This window comes from Stegostoma tigrinum, chromosome 16 (assembly GCF_030684315.1).
Source record: "Stegostoma tigrinum isolate sSteTig4 chromosome 16, sSteTig4.hap1, whole genome shotgun sequence".
Classification (NCBI taxonomy): domain Eukaryota; kingdom Metazoa; phylum Chordata; class Chondrichthyes; order Orectolobiformes; family Stegostomatidae; genus Stegostoma; species Stegostoma tigrinum.
Window position 1 is genome coordinate 12909304 of NC_081369.1, and position 19788 is coordinate 12929091.

Consider the following 19788-nt stretch of genomic DNA (forward strand, 5'->3'; position numbering starts at 1 on the left):
TGAGGGCAAGCGGGGGACTGACAGTCAGGAACGAGAGGGGTTGGGGAAGAACAAGGTCAAGGAGCATTTGACTGTTGGTGGGGCAAGGTACAAAAGCATGAGGGACTGAGATTCAGGAATGGGAGGCTGAGCTTTGGGTGGGACCAAGTCCTGGATCTGGCTGGGAGCCAACCAACTCTTCCGATAACAGGAGAAGGGAGAGCTCCAAAAATATAGCAGATGCTACTGTAATGAGCACTGTGCCAATTACTATATTTAAATCTGAGACTGAGGTGTGAGATGCGGTTAAAAGGTTAGTCATTACCTGGTTAAAAATATTCCAGCTTTGTGCATATGGCCTCACCAGTCTGGAGAAGGTGCATTTTGGGTTATCATTTTTCTTATGTATCTGTACGTCAGTTATTTTAATAAAAACTTTTGTTGCTACCTTATTTCAATTTAAATACTATGGTTTCAAAGGAATTAATACTTTTCTTGTGTTGTGGCTTTAGGTTTAATGGTGGTAATAACCATTCAGGATAATGATGAATTCTTCTAACTCTGCTTCTGCGAGAGTCTAAATATGAGAACTCAAGTATGGAAGATAATATAACTATTCAACAGAGGGATTCGCAAATGAAAAATAGTCCCTTAAAAACAATGAGCAGTACGCAAGAAGAACCCTTACAAAAGAATTTTGTGCCTTGCTATATCACCTAATGAAGGAGTTGGTGAGAATGAAAAAGCAGCCACTGAAAACCACAACTAGACAAAAAGTCAAACCATAGCCCTCAAAAGGAGCCTTTGACAAAGTGAGGAAACATATCGTACCTTTATGTTCCTATGTCTAATGCTCATTCTTAAAATTTATTCACTGTGTGTATAGGACATCAAGCTAGGGAAACAGTAGGTAAAATTCAAAAGGACCGGATTACAAAAGTAAAGAAGTGTTGTGCCAATTATAAAAGGCATCAGTGAGACCACACCCAGAATATTGTGGCCTGTTTTGGTCTCCTTACTTGAGGAAGGATGTGGTGGCACTGGAGGCAGTTCAAAGGAGGTTCACCAGATTGATTCCAGGGATGAAAGGGCTGTGGTACAAGGAGCAACTGAATAGCTTGGATTTGTATTCATTGGAGTTCAGAAGAATGGGTGTGTGGGGGGGATCTGATTGAGGTATATAAAATGCTAACGGGGATTGATAAGGTGGACATTGAACGGATGTTCCCCCTTTTGGGACAGTCTTGAACAAGAGGTCGCAGATATAGAATGAGAGGTGGTAGGTTCAAAACAGAGATGAGGAGAATCAACTTCTCTCAGATGGTCGCGAATATGTGGAACTCACAGCCACAGAGTGCAGTGGAGGCAGAATCAATCAATCAATAGATTCAAGAAAGAAAAAGACATGTTTCTGATGAAAAGTACAGTAAAGGGCTCTGGGGAGCAGACAGAAAAAGAGTTGAGGCCAGGATAAGATCAACCAGAATCATGTTAGATGGCAAAGTGGTGCCCAGAGGGCTGATTTGCCTTCTCCTGCTCCTAATTCCTACATTCCTATGATCCAGGAGACTTATTAATTGTATGTAAGAGAGGGGTGGGCAGGCTGGGCGTAGAAACAGTGGGTATAACTTCTATCAAAATCTGATCCGAAAGTTTTTGCTTTCCTAGGACAGAACTAAGGGTCCACATAGAAAAATGTGGATATAATGGGTTGATGGACCAAATACTGCAATCTCATTGTTTCAGAATTTATTGTTACTAATTTAGTTCAACCCTTTCTAATTAAATTTTGAGAGAGAATGACATTGCATTCATGCAGGCAATATTGTTATTCTTACTCAGAATTCTCTTCAACACAGCATCCAACTCTGTGAGCTATACTTCAAAAGGGAAAGATCATGGTGCAGCGGTGCCCTGCAAAGAACTTAACACTCCTCCTATACATAGGGCTGATACATTGTACATGATTTCCATACCCCTATGTAATTACGCTGATGCATTGTGTGTGGCTGGCAGTGAACAGAAGTTTGCCGGAGATTAAATGGGTTAGTGTAATTGTATGTAGTGTAATTGTCGGCCATTATTTCACACACAACATCAGACAAGCCATCACAATTGAGATATTGCCTTTTGAAATATTATAATTCTAAAACTGCACCAAAAACTCAATTAATATGATAATAATCCATTAGAATACGATTTATGTGCTACATTATTATAATCCCCTGTGCTTGCCTCTTTTGAGCTGATGGAAGTGTAATCAGCTGGTCAAGTGTATGTTTTTGTTGAGGGTAGGAGGATTCCAGCAGCCCGTGGAATATTTTAACCTCATTTCAGGCAGCTCAGGGTGCAGAAAACAAAATAGCAACACTTGCTGTCTTTCAGGAGCTTTTACCATCTTGCTTCTTTATCTCGTGTCTTTCCATTTGCTCTTTACAATCTCCCAATCTCATTTTTTTACCCGCACATGCAGACCTCTTCCTTTGTGAATTGTTTCTGCTGGATTTACAAGCACTTTACTGAAACTGAATTGAATTCAAGCTCTCCGTGCATTTTACATTGTTAACTTTACTATCTGTTGGTATTTATTACATACCTGGCTGATGCACTGTGCTATCAATATACATAAAACCTGCTCCACATCATTCAAAACAAAAGGGAGTGAGGGCCTTTCAACAGGCCCTGAGCAAAGTGTGAAAGATGAGTTTCCAAGGCTGCATCCATCAAACCGTCAGGGAGCAGTTAGCGTTTAGAAATGGAAGGGTTCGACCTCATTTTACTTAATAGAGTCTGTACTCTTTACCCTGAGGGAGCGGGTCAGGCATTTACTCTTTGTAGCAACAGCGAAGTTAGGAGATCTCTTGGCTTTTAATAGACCATTCACTGATATGCTACAATGTGCAAACTCAACACTGTCTCTGGATTACAAATCTTACGACATCTGGATCAGTTAACCTTGTTTGCCATCTTCAATTCCCTCACTCTTTCTGGGCTTTTCCTGAACTGAATCGCTGTCCGACAGAGCTCGAGGAGCTGAATGCTGGCTGTGTTGCAAAATGTGACCGGGAATTAAGTGGTGGAGCTGACTTCCCTGAAGTTCCCGGGACCTTCAGGAATGGAAGGAGAATCTCCAGCGCAGGGCAGTGAACACCCGAGGGAGTAAACATTGGGCCATTTAAAACTAACTGTATGCTGTTTTCATTTCTTTTCACCAAGTTGTTACAAAAATTTTGGAGATAAGAGGAAGATTGCTTCATTGAGAGTGAAGAAGCAGCAGTCAGTCAATGACTTTCCACTGAGGAAGGAAGACTGTGCACTATGCAGTTACATTGCGCCATGGAATTGGGGGTCATATGATAAAACCCCTCAGGATAGACAACTGGAGCTGGAATCAAGAGAGGTGTGGTCATGTAGAACACCAGTTGACAAGGCATCTAAAAGATGCAGAGGATCAAGTGACTTAAAATTTGAGAGCATTAGCACCACAGTGTTGGAGATTGAAATTGCAAGGAAAGCTTTTCCTATTAAGCCATGAAGTGAAAAATCTTTACCTCATTCATGGCTGGCAATTCAACGTAGTTTTTAACAGGTGAATGGAATTAAACTGCAAAGTTACCGAACCTGTTAGTTATTTATGCTGTCCAAGAAGTTAAAGAATGCAGTGATATTAGCTGCAATATTGCCAATTTAATGAGTCTTATTCTTTATTTCTAATGCCACAGTGACATCAGTTGACATAGCCTCGATCCTTTGCATTGTTGTCAACTGTTTATGAATACTGAAACAACAAAAAGCCTGCCTAGCATTTCAATGTAACTATAACAGTTTAAAAATTCATTTTGAGGGATGTGGATGTCTTGTTGCCCTTGAGAAGGTGGTGGTGACCCTTCTTCTTGAACTGCTGCAGTCCACCTGCTGTGGGTTGACCCACAATGCCATTAGGGAGGAAACCGCAGGATTTGGACCCAGCGACAGCGATATATTTCCAATTCAGGATGGTGAGTGACTTGGAGGGAAACTTGAAGGTGAGTGTTCCCATACATATGTTGCCTTTGTCCTTCTAGACCGAAGTGGTCATGGGTTTGGAAGGTGCTGTTTGAGGATCTTTGGTGGATGTCTGCACTGCATCTTGTAGATAGTACACACTGCTGCTACTGAGCGTCCGTGGTGGAGAGAGTGAATGCTTGAGGATCTAGTACCAATTAAGGGGCTGCTTTGTCCTGGATGGTTTCGAGCTTAAGTGTTGTTGGGGCTGCACCCATCCAGGCAAGCAGAGAGTATTCCATCACTCTCCTGACTTGTACCTTGTGGATGGTGGACAGGCTTTCAGGAGTCATAAGATGAGTCACACACTGCAGCATTCTGAGCCTCTGACCTGCTCTTGTAGCTACTGCGTTTGTGTGGTGGGTCAAGTTGAGTTTCTGATCAATGATAACTCCCAGGATGTTGTTAGTGAGGGATTCAGTGATGGTAACACTATTGAATATCAAGGGTTGGTGGTTAGATTGTCCCTTGTTGGTGACGGTCATAGCCTGGCATTTGTGTGGTGCGAATGTTACTTACCATTTGTCAGCCCCAGCCTGGATATTGTCCAGATCTTGTTGCATTTGGACATGGAGTGTTGCTCAATATGGAAGAGTACAGATTCATCAGCTGAGGGAGGACGTGCATGGTAATCAGCAGGAAGCTGCCTTGCCCACATTTAACGTGAAGCCGTGAGACTTAATGAGATCTGGAGACAATGTTGAGGACACCTAGGGCAACACTCTCCTGACTGTATATCACTGCACCACCACCTCTGCTGGTTCTGTCCTGCTGGCGAGACAGGACATATCTAGGGATGACGGTGGTGGTGGTGGCTGGGTCATTGTTAAGGTATGACTCTGTGACTATGTCAGGCTGCTGCTTGACGAGTCTGTGGGACAGCTCTCCCAATTTTGGCACTAACCCCCAGATGTTAGTGAGGACAACTTTGCAGGGTTGACAGGGCTTTTTCTGCTGTCATCTTTTCTGGTGCCTAGATTGATGCCAGGTGATCCATCCGGTTTCATTCCCTTGAGACTCTGCAGCGATTGGTACAACTGACTGGTTTGTGAGGCCATTTCAGATGGTAGTTGAGAGTCAACTACATGCTGTGGATCTGGGGTCACATGCAGGCTAGACCAAGTGAGGTTGGCAGATTTCCTTCCCTGAAGGACATTCGTGAGCCACATGGGTCTTTCCAACAATCAACAATGATTTCATAGTCATTGGTAGATTCTTATTTCCAGATTTTTAAAAAAAATTAAACATTCACCATCTTTCACCCAGGATTTGAACGTGGGCCCCCAGAACATTATCTGGATCTCTGGATTAATGCGTGTGAAGTTGTTGACTTGCTCGCCGAGTTGGCTTGTTCTTGTTCAGACATTTCATCACGATGCTAGGCATTATCAGTGGAGACTCCGCTTGGAATTTATATTCTCCGGTCTGTCATGGTGAATACTGTCACTTCCGGTTTTGATCTGTATGGGTTTGTTTATGGGACCGATTCTATAGCTTTGTGATTGCATTATGAATGGAAAACCATACCTCTAGGAATTCCTGTGCATGTCTATGTTTGTCTTGGGCTACTATAGCTGTCCACATACTCTGGATTAATAGTCTAGCGATAATACCACTAGGCTATTGCGTTCCCTTCTACACAAGTGCAATTCACATTTGCTTCTCAGAGATGGTTTTTACTGACATTGATATCGTGTTGTCCCTTGACCCAAGTGGTTCAGTCCTTTCTGAATGGCCACTATTTAGGTCTGTGTTGCTCCCTTTTTCTGTGTCACTTCAACCAGGGGACTAGGTTCATGTTTAATTATCCTTTCTTTTTGCAGGGGAAAGTCAACAGGCATTATGATTAACAAAGTGCATGTTTATAGTGCAGCAAACACTCTCTCTACCTCGTCACTGGTAGCAGGTTTCAAGCTTAAATTTTCTCATTAAAGCTCTGTCTCTACTTCTTTAAGGCATCCTTTATCACTTATCCTAACTATTCATGTCTCTGACTTCCGGTCATTTTGGTTGCTAATTCTCCTGTGAAGCGTGTGTCATTTTCCCGTGTTTAAGGTGCTGCATAAATGCAAGTTGTTACATTTTAAAAATTGTTGCTGGATTCCCACACACACCCTCCCTCCCCAGGGAACATGGTTACAAATTTGGTGTTCTTAAAATACTCCCAAAACACTGGAATTCAATGCTAGGGAAAAAAAGTCCATGTTACAAAGAGAGCAAATCGTTTTGTGCTGTACACAATGCCAAGCTGGTTTTTACTCAGCAAACTGATTACGTTTCTAATATACAATAGCGTACCTCTGTTGGTAATTGTAGAGGGCCGCAGTGGTGTCTGTTTGGCCTGTTAAAGTGGAGAGGATTTTTTTAAAAAATGAGGTACGAGCTCATAATTACTGATGAGGATGTGGTTTGATCCATTTTAGTTCCACCACCAGAATGAGCCTGAGTAACTCCCCAAATCCCCCATTTCATTTTCTAATTGGCCCTCGTCCTTGGAGTTTTGCCTCTATTCCATTATCTTTGTTTATAGCAGCTCCTGTCCTAAAATTACCTCTACAATTACCTTCACTCTATGTCCCTAATTTTCCTAGTTCTATTCAAAATCAGTATGGACAGAAATTGCTGGAAAAGCTCAGAGAAATCAGAGTTAACATTTCGGGTACAGTCACCCTTCTTCAGAACTTATGGTAGCTGGGAAAGCATTGATTCTTATGCCAAAGATGGGGTGGGGAATGGGGCTGAGGAGTAAATGATAGGTGGGTATACAGTCCAAAGAGAGAGGAGGACAGCTAGACAGACAAAGGAATGGATAACGGTCAGGCTAGGAGGTGAATAACTATCAATGGGGACTCTCATGTGAGAACTATGCAGACTATGCGAGAACAAGGCTTGATGTGTGGGGACTGGGAGAAGGACACGGGTTAGTTCAATCTAGATATTGAGTCTTTAATGGCTCAGCCACCCAGGGTATCAGCTTTAACAACAGTATCATGGAGTATCCTTCTGCCAGTGTAATTTCTGTACAAATGACAACTGGACCACTCCACCTGGACAACTGGATGCTCCTATTTGTTGGAAAGCTCAATATGCCTCCGGAGCTTGCTGCAGATCATGTTACCATCTGGGAATCTATTCCTCACCCGCAGAATTAAACTTCAACAGAGTCTCACACTGGCCACAGGTACAAATACACAGTTTCATCATCTGTTTAGCTGGGAACTTCAATCATTTTATCAGTTTGTGTCCTTAATCAACTGGTAACAGTCTGTATGACATTGTGGGTTCAAGTCCCACTGCAGAGACTATGCATTTATTGCAGGCTGACACAACAGTGTAGAACTGAGGGAGAGCTGCATGGATGGGAGCACTGCATTTTGAAGCAGACGGTAATTTCAGGATCTATCCATTCACAGGACATGGCACTACTGTGAAGAGATGAAGGGAATTCTCCCTTTGTCCTGACAAATATTTATCCCCCAAAAAACATTGTAAAATAGATTCTAGTTTTTTGTCATCACTTGTTGTGGAAAGGTTGCAGCGTGCAGATTGCTTCTTCCAACAGTGACTCAACTTCAGAAGCGTTCAAGTGATAGCGACTCACCACCTATGTGGTTGTTCAAGCTGCTACATAAATGAACAAAGAACAAAGCACAGTACAGTACAGAATAGGCCTCTTGACCTACCAAAACTGCACCAACACAGGATGCCTGTTTAAACTAAAACCTTTTGCTTCTACACAGTTGGTATCCTTGCATTCCGTGTCTATTCATATATCCATCAGATGCTTCCTAAACATTGCTATTGTATCCACCTACACCACATGTAAGCCTTTTTTTTTGCTGCAGTTCTTTCTGCAATGCCCGCAACACAATAGAATATATTTGAGTGTTACAAAGCCAGCTAGATGTAAATTATACCAGTGAATTACAAATACATGTTCACAGAGAGTGCAAATCCAGGACAAACTCACATGGTCATGTAATGGTTCTAATGATGCAGTTACCACTTTCTGAAGCTTGCAAGGCTAACTCCTTTCTCGACCTCTCACACTGTAAATTACAGACACACACGGCGTAGGACATTATGGTGCTTGTGCATGGTGAGAGTTAGACACGGCTCTATGGGCTGATGGGTTCCCCATACACCAGTGGATGCCAAAGAGTTTTGATGAGGCAACGGGTAAAAGAGACACAGGAAAGCACAAAGCCACATGAGGCACAGTGAACTAAGTGGAATGTAATGTATATTCTGGCTGAAAATGGACAATTTGCAACTCATAATAAATGAGGCAATCATGGTGCACAGCCAGAATATACAGGCTGCTTGATCAATATTTGCTGAACATTTGCTTTTCTTTCATTGACATTGAGCCAAAGCCTTAGAACTCCCCAGTCAACAGTATTGTGGAAGTATCTTCCCAATATGGTCTGCCCACTTCTGAAGGGGAATACATTAAATGCCAACTTTTGCAACAGTACCCATAATTTAAGAATGAATAACCAGAAAGAGAAAAATTGTAGGGATGTCATTTTCATTAGAACAATAAGTTGAAATACTAGCTGGGTGTAACAGACCTTCATCCACATTTTGGGATTCACTGAGAAGATTCCATGATCATGACAGGGAATGAGAGTATCGCTAGTTAGGCCAGCATTTATTGCTGATTGCCCAGGGAGCATTTAAGGGTGGACTACACTGCTGCAGGTCTAGAGTAGGCCAGACCAGGTAAAGATGGCACATTCCTTTCCTAAAGGACACTGGTGAACCAGGCGGGTTTTTCCACCAATCGAAAATGGATTCATGGTCATCATTAGGCTCTTAATACTAGATGTTTAAAAACTTCTGAATTCAAATTCCACCATTTGCCTTGGCAGAATTCGAACTTGGGCCACCAAAACATTATTGGAGTCTCTGGGTGAACGGTCCAGCAATACTACCATCGCCATCTAGGCTATGTGAATCAACCAGAACACCATATATATGGACTGGAAAACAAATACACAAGCTACAAGTATTCCATATATATGGGCTGAGTTAATCCGAGGCACACAGACCTAGATCCACAGGCAGGAATTTCCTGGTGAGCAGGCTTGAAAAACAACTTCAATTGCCATGGTTTTTGCTAAAGGTGTCTCTCAAAGTCTTTTCCTCGTCTGGAAACATTTCAAAAACAACTTCCCTTCACATCACTTTCTCCAATTTAGAGAATGCTCTGCCTATCAGTGCCAGACAGTGACTGGCACAATATGGATGCTGGGTGCAGTGTTGCTTTGTGATTGGGTATATATCTCCATATACCGAACACCAGCATTTCCTCCAAAATTATTATGGATTGGGTCAGTGCAATAAGAATTTCACCTAAGATGAAGGAGGGCTGTATTTAAACAGCACCTTTTTAATGGATATCTCAAAGGATTTGACAGTAAAATGGCTCTGAAGTGTAGCAGTCCCTGTTGTAATGTAGGTAATGCAGTAGATGATAACATACAGTAAGTTCCTTCACACACAGCAAAGTGGCAATGGCCATTCAGTAGTCGGTTTTGAGAGATTCTGGTCAAGAGGCAGTTTCTGGTCAGGATACTGAGGAAAACTCCTCTGTAAATGGTTTGAAATAGTGGGAGACAAAGGATCTTTAATAGGCACTTGAGGTGTAGACAAGGCCTCTGTTTAACATCTCATCCAAAAAGTGGCACACTTCATTCGGTACTGCCCTGGGGTGGGGGCGGAGTCATCTTTGAATTTGTGCTCGAGTCCTGAAGTGTGACATGCATCCTCCCAAACTTCCACTTCAGAGGCAAGATGCTACCACATAAGCCATGGCAGACAAACAGGAACATTGAGGATAGAATGGATTGAATAGAATAGAGTGGATAGAATGGAGGAAGAAGGCAGGTCAGCGATGTCTGACATGGCCAGTGATGTAATACGGTGTACATGCCAGTAACTGTAAACTCCACTATGATGACCTCGATATTCCTCTTGGTTACAAGCGATCTCCTGATTGGAAAGGACTGACAGCTAGCCTTTCCCCCCGCCAAATCATAGACTCTCGCTGGTGCAGACATGGTTAGTGTAGAGAGGGTGGGCATGGGGCCATTCTTGCTGCTCAGTCACAGAGAAATGACTCTGGGGGAAGAGCTAATGTGATGCCGCTTCACAATGAATGAGAACCTCAAAGACTAGAAAGCAGCAGGCATCTCATTTCATGATGCAAGTCTGACTATTCAAACCATCGCTTTGGACAGTTCTGGCGACTTCCTGAGCTTGCAACTCAGAAAAGTACCAATGGAACATTTTTTGCCTCAGAAAGGTTCAAATTTGGCACTTTGAACAATGTAGTGATCTTGCAAATCTCCCATTAAACTTTAACCATTTCCTCATGAAACCCACGTTACCCTCAGTAATACTGGTGACCAGGGATAATGGAGGTGCTGCACCTGATGCTGCTAACAGGCATATGATGGGGAACCCACTGTGTAGTTATCATCATCCATCAGAATATTATCTGTTGGCAGTCAGCGCACAGTATCATAGACACTTTGCATTGCTTTACAGAGTTATGAGGGAAGACATGCCCTCAGTTTGTGTGCACTTCCCCATGATCTCAGGGTCAGTCAATTAGGTTCAGGTTTACCAGCAGAGACAGAGACAGGACCACTGTTCTGGGCATGGAAGTGACCATTTCTACTGACCCTAACCTTTAGCACAAACTGTGGCCCAAACTAAAAGGAAACTGCATTCAACTGGAAGAATTAAACAGAGCTGCTTGGACTGTATAACTACCCATGAGAAAAATAACCTGCAAACAGACTGTGCACTTTAAATGCTAATTCTAATCAATTTGTTGCAAGGGATCCTGTTAGTTGATGTCGTACTGTAGTGAGTGTAATGAATTCAGTCATATGGACCTTATAGAAATTAGTACCCTGATTGGGGCTATTAACTAGAACCAATCAGGGAGTCCTGGCTGATAGATATAAACAGGAGTGTTGTAGGTTCTGTTTGCTCTGAGAGCTGGCACTGAGGGAGCTTGATCAGTGTCAAGGACTCTCCACATGTAAATTAAGGGTGACTTGGTGATGGGATACCAGTCTCTACGGAGTTATTTCAGTGGCAACATGAGTGGGAGAGTAACCATGCAGAAGTGGCTGCTAGCTGAAGCCTAAACAGCCACTACAATTGGCTTTATCAGTGGAAAATGCAGCAAGTGAAACACAGGAGTTGCAGGCTATTCTGATGCAAGTGGACACCCTCGCCAGTCCGACTGAGCTTAGGGAACACCACTTGAGTGAAGGCAGTTGAATAGCCTCGCTCTGAACATGTAGAGAACAGAGGGACTTTAAGTCAGCCCACAGCAAAACCCAAAACAAAACCAAGCCTAAGCCAAACTGTTAAAATTTCCTTCAGGAAACAGGCCAGCAAGACATTGTGGCTCCTGCCAGTATGAGGACTTGAGACAGCAAAAGAGTCCCAAAAGTTCTAAATGGAGTAAGAAGGCTCAGAGGCTGGTATCCAGGAGAGTGCACATCCTGGAAAGTTCACGTACATATGGTTTAGAACAGTTAAATTGGTTAGCAACATCTAAATCAGAACCAATCAATACAAACACCTAGTGAAATGGTCACCTGGTTCTAATGGAGGTTGATACCAGCACAGCGTTTCAGCGATTGCAGAACCAGTCTTGAACAAAATTCACTCTGGACTCCAGCCCTTAGGTTTGCACAAGATCTCGGCCAGACCGAGAGCCTATACCAGGGAGTCTTTACAGATTAAGGGTACGACTTCGGTTCTGGTCTCTTATGAGAAGCAGCTGGTTGAATTACCAGCAATTATAGTAAAAGGCTTGGGCCCAACCTGTTGGGGCGAAATTGGTTGAGAAAGATTCACCTGGTTTATCTCATCACATTTTGATTAAAAAATTGCTGCCTGAGTAAAGTCCTAATTAAATACCTGGAAGTTTTTCAGGGAGGTCAAGGGGCTATCAAAGGAGCCAAGACCACCTTGCATGTTGACCAGGAAGCACTTCCACAATTTTGCAAGGCCCGCCCAGTGGCACTTGCCTTACGGAAGAAAGCACAGGCAGAAATCAGAAGGTTGGAAAACGAAGGGATCATCAAACCAGTATGGTTTGCAAAATGGGCAGCACTGGTTGCACTGATTGTGAAGCCCACCAGGTCAGTTTAAACAAACGGTAAACTGCGTCTCACAACTGGATAAATACCCAATTTCTTGCACAGAGGGTGTATATGCAAATCTGGTGCGGGGGGGAGGTGCACTTTTCTTCATGTACTGGACATGAGCCATGCTTACATGCGATTACAGTTAGATGGTGACTCCCAGAAGTATGCAGAATTAGTACCCATTAGGGTTTGTACCAATATACCAGACAATAGAGAACATTTTGCAAGGCTTACCCCAGGCTGCCATTTATCTGACTGACGTGCTAATATCAGTGAAGACCAATAAAGAGCACTTAGAGTGAACTTGGACATAGTCCGCGTACATTTCTCCCAGGCAGGCATACACCTTCCAAGGGAAAAATGGATGTTCTAAACACGTCAAGTGACCCACTCGGGCTACAGAGTCGACAAAATCGGGTTAACCTGTTGGAAGATAAAGGGACTTGGCTCCCTTGTCTTTACTGGACCTTAAGTCTTTCCTTGGGCTGGTGAATTCTTAAAGAAAGTTCATACATATTCTGGCCTCCATCCTGACACCTCTGCATCAACTATAAAAAACGGTCAGCTTTGAAAATGGTTATGTAGTTAAGCCATAACTTCCAGGGAAGTGAAGAAAACAGCTATCATCTTCTAAAGTGTTGGCACACCATCAGCCCAAACGAGATCTGGTATTAACATGCAAATCCTCCCATATAGCATCAGTGTTAGCTCAGAGGTGGCCCAATGGAGAGGAACATCCAAAAGCATATGCATCCAGGACTTTGGCTAATGCAAAGCATTAATACATCCAGATAGAGAAGGAAGGTTTAGCAATCATATTTGGAGTCAGAAAGTTCCACCAATAATCTTTACGGATGTAACTTTGTAATAACAACAGACCACAAACTCCTGCTAGGTTTCCTCAAAGAGGTCAAGGCAATACCATCCATAGCTTCAGGCTGAATTTGGCGCTGGGCTCTAATACTAAGTGCACAGAACTACAAGTTGGAACACCATCCGGGAGGCCAAGTAATGAGTGCAGATGCAATGAGCGACCTCCTTCTGGCAGATACACCACCGGTGGTATTGCCACTGGAACAGTCTGTAATGGTTTTCAATTTTCTAGACCCACTTCCAGTCACAGCCGACAATATCAGGCTTCGGACGCAGGAGATCTGGTCCTGGATCAGGAATGCTAATGCCAGACACAACACTCTGCTAAACGAGAGAGACAGTTGATATCAGGAGACAAAGTTTGGTGTAGGATCCATGCGAATGGCCCTGCATGGGTAAGAGGAATAGTCAACGCGATGTCAGGCCCCCAGTGACATATAACGTTTGGGTAGGTGCGGGGCGGCATGGTGACTTAGTGGTTAGCACTGCTGCCTCACAGCGCCAGGGGCCTGGGTTCAATTCCAGCCTCGGGCGACTGTCTGTGTGGAGGTTGCACATTCTCCCCGTGTCTGCGTGGGTTTCCTCTGGTTTCCTCCCACAGTCCAAAGATGTGCAGGCTTGGTGGACTGGCCATGTTAAATTGCCTGTAGTGTTCAGGGATGTGTAGATTAGATGGGTTACATGGGATGGGTCGAGGTGGGATACTCTTGAGGTTCGGTGTGGACTTGTTGGGCCGAAGGGCCTGTTTCCTCACTGTAGGGATTCTGACTCCTAAGCACGTGGGCCATATGAAAGCTGCAAATATGCAAACGGTGTGGGATCAATAAGTGTCTGGTTCCTCAACTGGCACTCCGATTGATCTCGAACCTGTGGGTTCTCTCTCTCTCCACCGAGCATTGAAGATAGCTCAGAATCTGAGCTGGACACAGTGGATGTCACCACCTCAATGACAGGAGGAACTACAAGAAAAATATTTCCTCAAATCCTCATGATTGTAACAAGGTCAGCCAGGTGGACATCATAGGATATGTGTTCCCTGATGGGACCAGATTAGCAGCACCAATCAAGGAACAGGTAAGAACAGGAGTGTCAGAGGTTCTGTGCACTGAAACCTGGCTCTGAGGAGGCTGGATCAGTAAAGGGTGACTTACTGATGGGGTACCGGCCTCTGTGGAGTATTTTCACACAGCAAGCACATCCATTCCACTATTTCACTCAGTAAGTCAAGCAGAAGCAAGAGGCTCCTACATTGCGATTATTTCAAAAACGGAATTTTACAGTAGATGTGAACGCCTGGTATAATTGATCAAAGTTGCCTTGTATAGTTGCTGAATTCTTCGAGTGGTGCTGCAGTGCTCAGGCTCTGATGAAGGGTTTAGGCCTGAAATGTCGGCTTTTGTGACCCTGGGATGCTGCTTGGCCTGCTGCGTTCAGCCAGCTCCACACTTTGTTATCTCGGATTCTTCAGCATCTGCAGTTTCCATTATCTCTGTCACTAGAGGTCCCCACAGTATGAGCCTGACTAACCAGCAGCATCTAGTGACAGAAGCCAGAAACTGCAGGATGGAGCTGGAGTCTGACCCAGTCCTGGAACCAGATTTCGTGGTTTTCCTGGGACCTATTGGCTTTGTTATGCCTCAAGGTTACAAAGGATCTTATGGTTCACTGTGGGATAGTTTCTAAGCCTGGAAACTGCTGCATTACTGTATTTCTCCTATTCTACGATCGCTGCTCTTTTTGACAACTGCTCACTGCTCTGCCAGTTTCAGCGGTTGTAAAGCTGTTAAATCTAAGGCCCTAATTATCCCATCGTGCCATTTTAAATTCCCCCTGATTTCAGACTTCGTCATTTTATCGGGATTTTGGATTTAGTTTTTCTGCGCTGTATGGAATCTCTGAGCTTCCTCCTCAAACCTTGTGCAGAACACCCCACGTTTGTTGAGTGGTTTTGCTACTCGAACCATCACTTTTTTTGTCAAACTTAGATGAATTTCAAATAATTTAAGTACTGTTCAGGCACCGGCTCCTGACATGCTCTGGTTCCAATTCCATGTATTGGATTGAACCAATTTCTGATGCACTTCAGAGGTTTACCCTCTCTCTACAATCTGATCTTGTGGGCCAATCTACAGTGTTCCAAATAAGATTAAGGGCTAAACGGACCAGCCCCGAGTTCCTGAATGTTACACCACAACTACCATGTACAACGGTCACTGGCAACACAGAGGCTCAAGGAAGGGGAGGGCACCCCCTCACTCCCGTGAGGCAGATGGGTGTGAGTACCTCCCAATCTGCCAGTAAATGTGCTTCTTGCATCCTGTCCCCCCCAACAAGAGTCTGGGCGAGTTTCCCAACACATCTTTGGAAATCATTCCTAATTCTCCAATGCTTGGATTTCTCACTGTTCCTACGCTCCAGCCAGCGATGGAGCATCTGTGTGGGCCTCTTTGCTTCATGGAGGTCCCCACAATGCCCTTGGTCCCATTCCCAGCCAGCCATTTTCCTTCTAAAAGGCTGGGAAAAAGATACACACAGTCTGCTCAAGGCTGACTAAGTCTTTATTGATTCTCTGGCCTTTTGGCTTGTCCACTGCCAGCAATCTAATGGGAGGATGGACAAATGCCTGAGGCAGTGATGCTTGCTGAATCTCCCTATCCAACTGGTACATCATCTCCTCCAAAATTCAACTGATCACACTCCACCTCTACCCTACATAACCACATAATGATCTTCTAAGTTCACACATCACCATGTTTCATTACTGCCTTCTGTAGGTCTGTTTAATATGTACATGTATTCCATTTGACTCAAGGTTCTATTTTTGGGGTCTGCAGCTGTTCACCTTATACATTAATGATCTGGATGAAGGGACTGGGGGCATTCTGGCGAAGTTTGCTGATGATACAAAGATAGGTGGATAGGGAGGTAGTACTGAGGAGGTGGGGAGGCTGCAGAAAGATTTCGACAGTTTAGGAGAGTGGTCCAGGAAATGGCTGATGAAATTCAGCGTGAGCAAATGCGAGGTTTTGCACTTTGGAAAAAAGAATACAGGCATGGACTACTTTCTAAATGGTGAGAAAATTCGTAAAGCAGAAGTACAAAGGGATCTGGGAGTGTTGGTCCAGGATTCTCTAAAGATTAACTTACAGGTAGAGTCTGTAATTAAGAAAGCGAATGTAATGTTGTCGTTTATCTCAAGAGGGTTGGAATATAAAAGCAGTGATGTGCTTCTGAGGCTTTATAAAGCTCTAGTTAGGCCCCATTTAGAATACTGTGTCCAATTTTGGGCCCCACACCTCAGGAAGGACATACTAGCCCTGGAGCGTGTCCAGCAGAGATTCACACGGATGATCCCTGGAATGGTAGGTTTAACGTACGATGAACAGCTAAGGATCCTGGGATTGTACTCACTAGAGTTTAGAAGGTTGAGGGGAGACCTCATAGAAACTTACAAGATAATGTATGGTTTAGAAGGGGTGGACGCTAGGAAGTTGTTTCCGTTAGGCGGGGAGACTAGGACCCGTGGGCACAGCCTTAAAATTAGAGGAGGTAAATTTAAAACTGAAATGAGATGACATTTCTTCAGCCAGAGAGTGGTGGGCTTGTGGAATTCATTGCCACGGAGTGCAGTGGAGGCCGGGACGTTGGATGCCTTCAAGGCAGAGATCGGCAAATTCTTGATCTCAGAAGGAATCAAGGGCTGTGGGGAGAGTGCAGGGAAGTGGTGTTGAAATGCCCATCAGCCATGATTTAAATGGCAGAGTGGACTCGATGGGCCAAATGGCCTTACTTCCACTCCTATATCTTAACCTCTTTATAAACAGACATTGCATTTGCCATTCTCCAAACCTTAAGCACTAGGTGTATATATCCAGCTGTTTTTCTCCAACAGACAGGATGCCTACAGTCCTAAGGGGACTCGGGCTAAATATTTCCTTCCCATTCTCGTTTCTGATGAAGTTTTAAAATATCTACCAGCAAGTGGCAGATTCTCTTATTTATTTTCCCAGATACATAATGTGCAGTGCTTCTTGGCCGGGTAGTGTGTTTTAATTTACTGCTTTGAGGCTTCAACACACATCCCACATTATGACCTGAGGATGAAGTTCCCTCAGCTGGTGGGCCTTTGAAATACCTTTAATCCCCAGCTAATGCCACTTAGCCTTGTGATTCCTGTCACACCCTGCTCAAAGGTGAAACCTCTATGTACAATCCATTCAGCTGCATACTCACTATTGTGCAGAGTCGTTAAGCTGATATTCACGGGAACGGCTGAAGCATTCCACCATCCCTGAATCTGTCCAAAGTCGCTTCATGGCAGACAGCAGCTCTGGAGAGAATGGTTCCGTATCCTCCATTCGACTCACTACATCACACACCATTTTAGCATCAGCCTGTGGGGAATGAGAAAATGTATCAGAATGAGACAACAACAAGCCAATCACATCATGCCAAAGGAGCACCATGAGCCAATCACGTTATGTCAAATGACAGCCACAAGCCAATCAGCTCAATGCCAGAGGCAACAACTCTCTCTCTCTCTCTCTCCCCCGCTCTCGCTCTCTCTCTATCTCCACAATGGACAAATACATACATTTTGTAGTCATTCAGTTGGACAGGCACAGGATTATGACCCAAAACAAGAATCCCAGCTGGTTATTCAGCCCCACAAACAGTCATGCTGAGATACATGTTTGGCTGGCAACTCAGGGATCGACCTCCAAGGCTTAACTATTACCAGGGGTTGTAGTTTATTTTGCAAACCTTTGTTCATTTAGGGTTTAAGCTGATTATTGGAACAATGTTGGAGGACTCACAACAACCTCCAGCACTTTTACATTCTTCCTTAAATAAGGAGATTAACTGTAGTCAGTTTGAGATGAATTCTCACTAGTGTCCTGCACAATTGAGCATAACATCCTTATTTTTACATTCAATTCTTCTCGAAATAAATCATAGTATGCCATTAGCCTCTTGATTATATGCTGGACTTGCATTTTTGTGATGAACACCTAAATCCCTCTGTGCCTTAGATTTCTGCAGTCATTCGCCATTTAAGTAATGCTCTCTTTTTTTGTTCTTCCTGCCAAAGTGGACAACTCACATTTTCCCACATTATACGCCATGTACAAACCTTCATTATTTTATTTCAATCTTCTCCTTATTTTTGGTTTGTAGCTGTAAATTCTGAGCTGGCAGCTGATCGTGACTTTTGGACCAGGAAGCAGCAGGTTTAAAAAACAAACTGACATTTGTTTACGAGGCTAGGCCTGAAAATTGATTTCAGGTCTTTTACTTGTTTAAAAAGTGCTCTGTAGATGCTGTGATTCCAGAGAGGCCTTATGCTCAAAGGGCCTGCCAGAGTTTAATATAGATTTTGAAGTATGGAAGTCAGCAGGATTGTGTTCACAAAAGCCACAGGTTGGAGGTTTGACTGCTCCCTTATTAAATGTTCGGAGAATAGAATCTCAAGGTTCTATTATAAGAAATAAGTGAACATGCCGCAGAGCCCACTGGAAGCTGTCTGTATGCATTGGTGTCATCAGAAATCAAGCAAGAATAATACCATAGGTCGATGAGGTTACAGTTTGTGGAGACTGCTTGAGTGAACTAACCAGTCATATCTCATTTATTTCTTTTTCTTTTAATTTATCCCTTAACTGTGTCTGTCTGTCTTTGTTTGAGAATGGGTAGCTAGAATCAAAACAGTTTAGGTTTAAATCGCAGACATTAATTCGCATGCCTTAACTCTGCTCTGCCATAGCTACTACATTATTAATAAATTGTTAAATGTTTAAGTATATATCTGGTATTAACTATTCATAAAGTCAGGTACCGATTATTCAAAACGTTCGGTTAGTAAACATTGGCATCAATTCTGAGGGTCGTTGAGTATTTTAATTTTACTGTATTGCAAATGCAGATGGCAACCAATTTGATGTGGCTGTCTGTTTGTGTCAAAACCCCAATCCTCAAAGTAACTGATGTAAATTGGAAAAAACTGAGGCTCCCATCACAGGTTCCTGTGATTACATCCTGCCAAAGACCCATTTCTGTATACACCATTTCCTGTTAGCAAGCGAATCTTCTTTTCACCACCTACAACCATGAGTTTTTATATTTCACATTAACCTTTGATGTCAAATTTCTGCTGGAGGTCGATAGTACAACTACAGACTCCACTTTATCCACAGCATGTGCTACTGCCTGGTGATTTCTCTTTATGAAACCATCTTTATGAAACCATGTTGATTCTTTGCAACTACCCTAAGATTTACTAAATACACATCTATAATTGTTTTATTGATCACTAGGAACACCTTCCCCACAACAAACATCAAGCCAACTGGCCTGTAGATTTATATTTTCTGCCTCTGTCATTTCTTAAGCAGAAGTATTATGTTTGCTACTTTCCTGTCTGATGCGACCTTTCTGGAAATAGGGAACTATGGAAATTTAAAACCAGAGCATTTATTATCTCAGTCACATCCTCTTTTAAAACTCTGGGATGAAGTCCACCCAGACCTGGGGATTTGTCATCTCACAACTCCATCAGTTGCTTTGTGCCATTTCCCAACTCTGTCTCTTCCTTTCACGTTCTGAGTTATAGTTATTGCTCGAATGATTTTTGTATCCAGAACAAAGCAATCTGCCTAATTGATACCCATTCATATTCTAAATGCTCATTCCCCACCACTAATAGTGCTAATGG

General features: G+C 43.4%; 1 protein-coding gene across 2 annotated transcripts in view; it reads right to left on the bottom strand.

Annotated features, from left to right (window-relative positions):
* Positions 1-19788, bottom strand: part of gnao1a (guanine nucleotide binding protein (G protein), alpha activating activity polypeptide O, a) — a 221916-nt gene that overhangs the window by 50324 nt on the left and 151804 nt on the right. For both annotated transcript variants that reach the window (XM_048546345.2, XM_048546344.2), the window contains exon 4: positions 17310-17470. In XM_048546345.2, coding sequence (XP_048402302.1) covers positions 17310-17470 — 161 coding nt within the window. The remainder of the gene's footprint in view (positions 1-17309; positions 17471-19788) is intronic.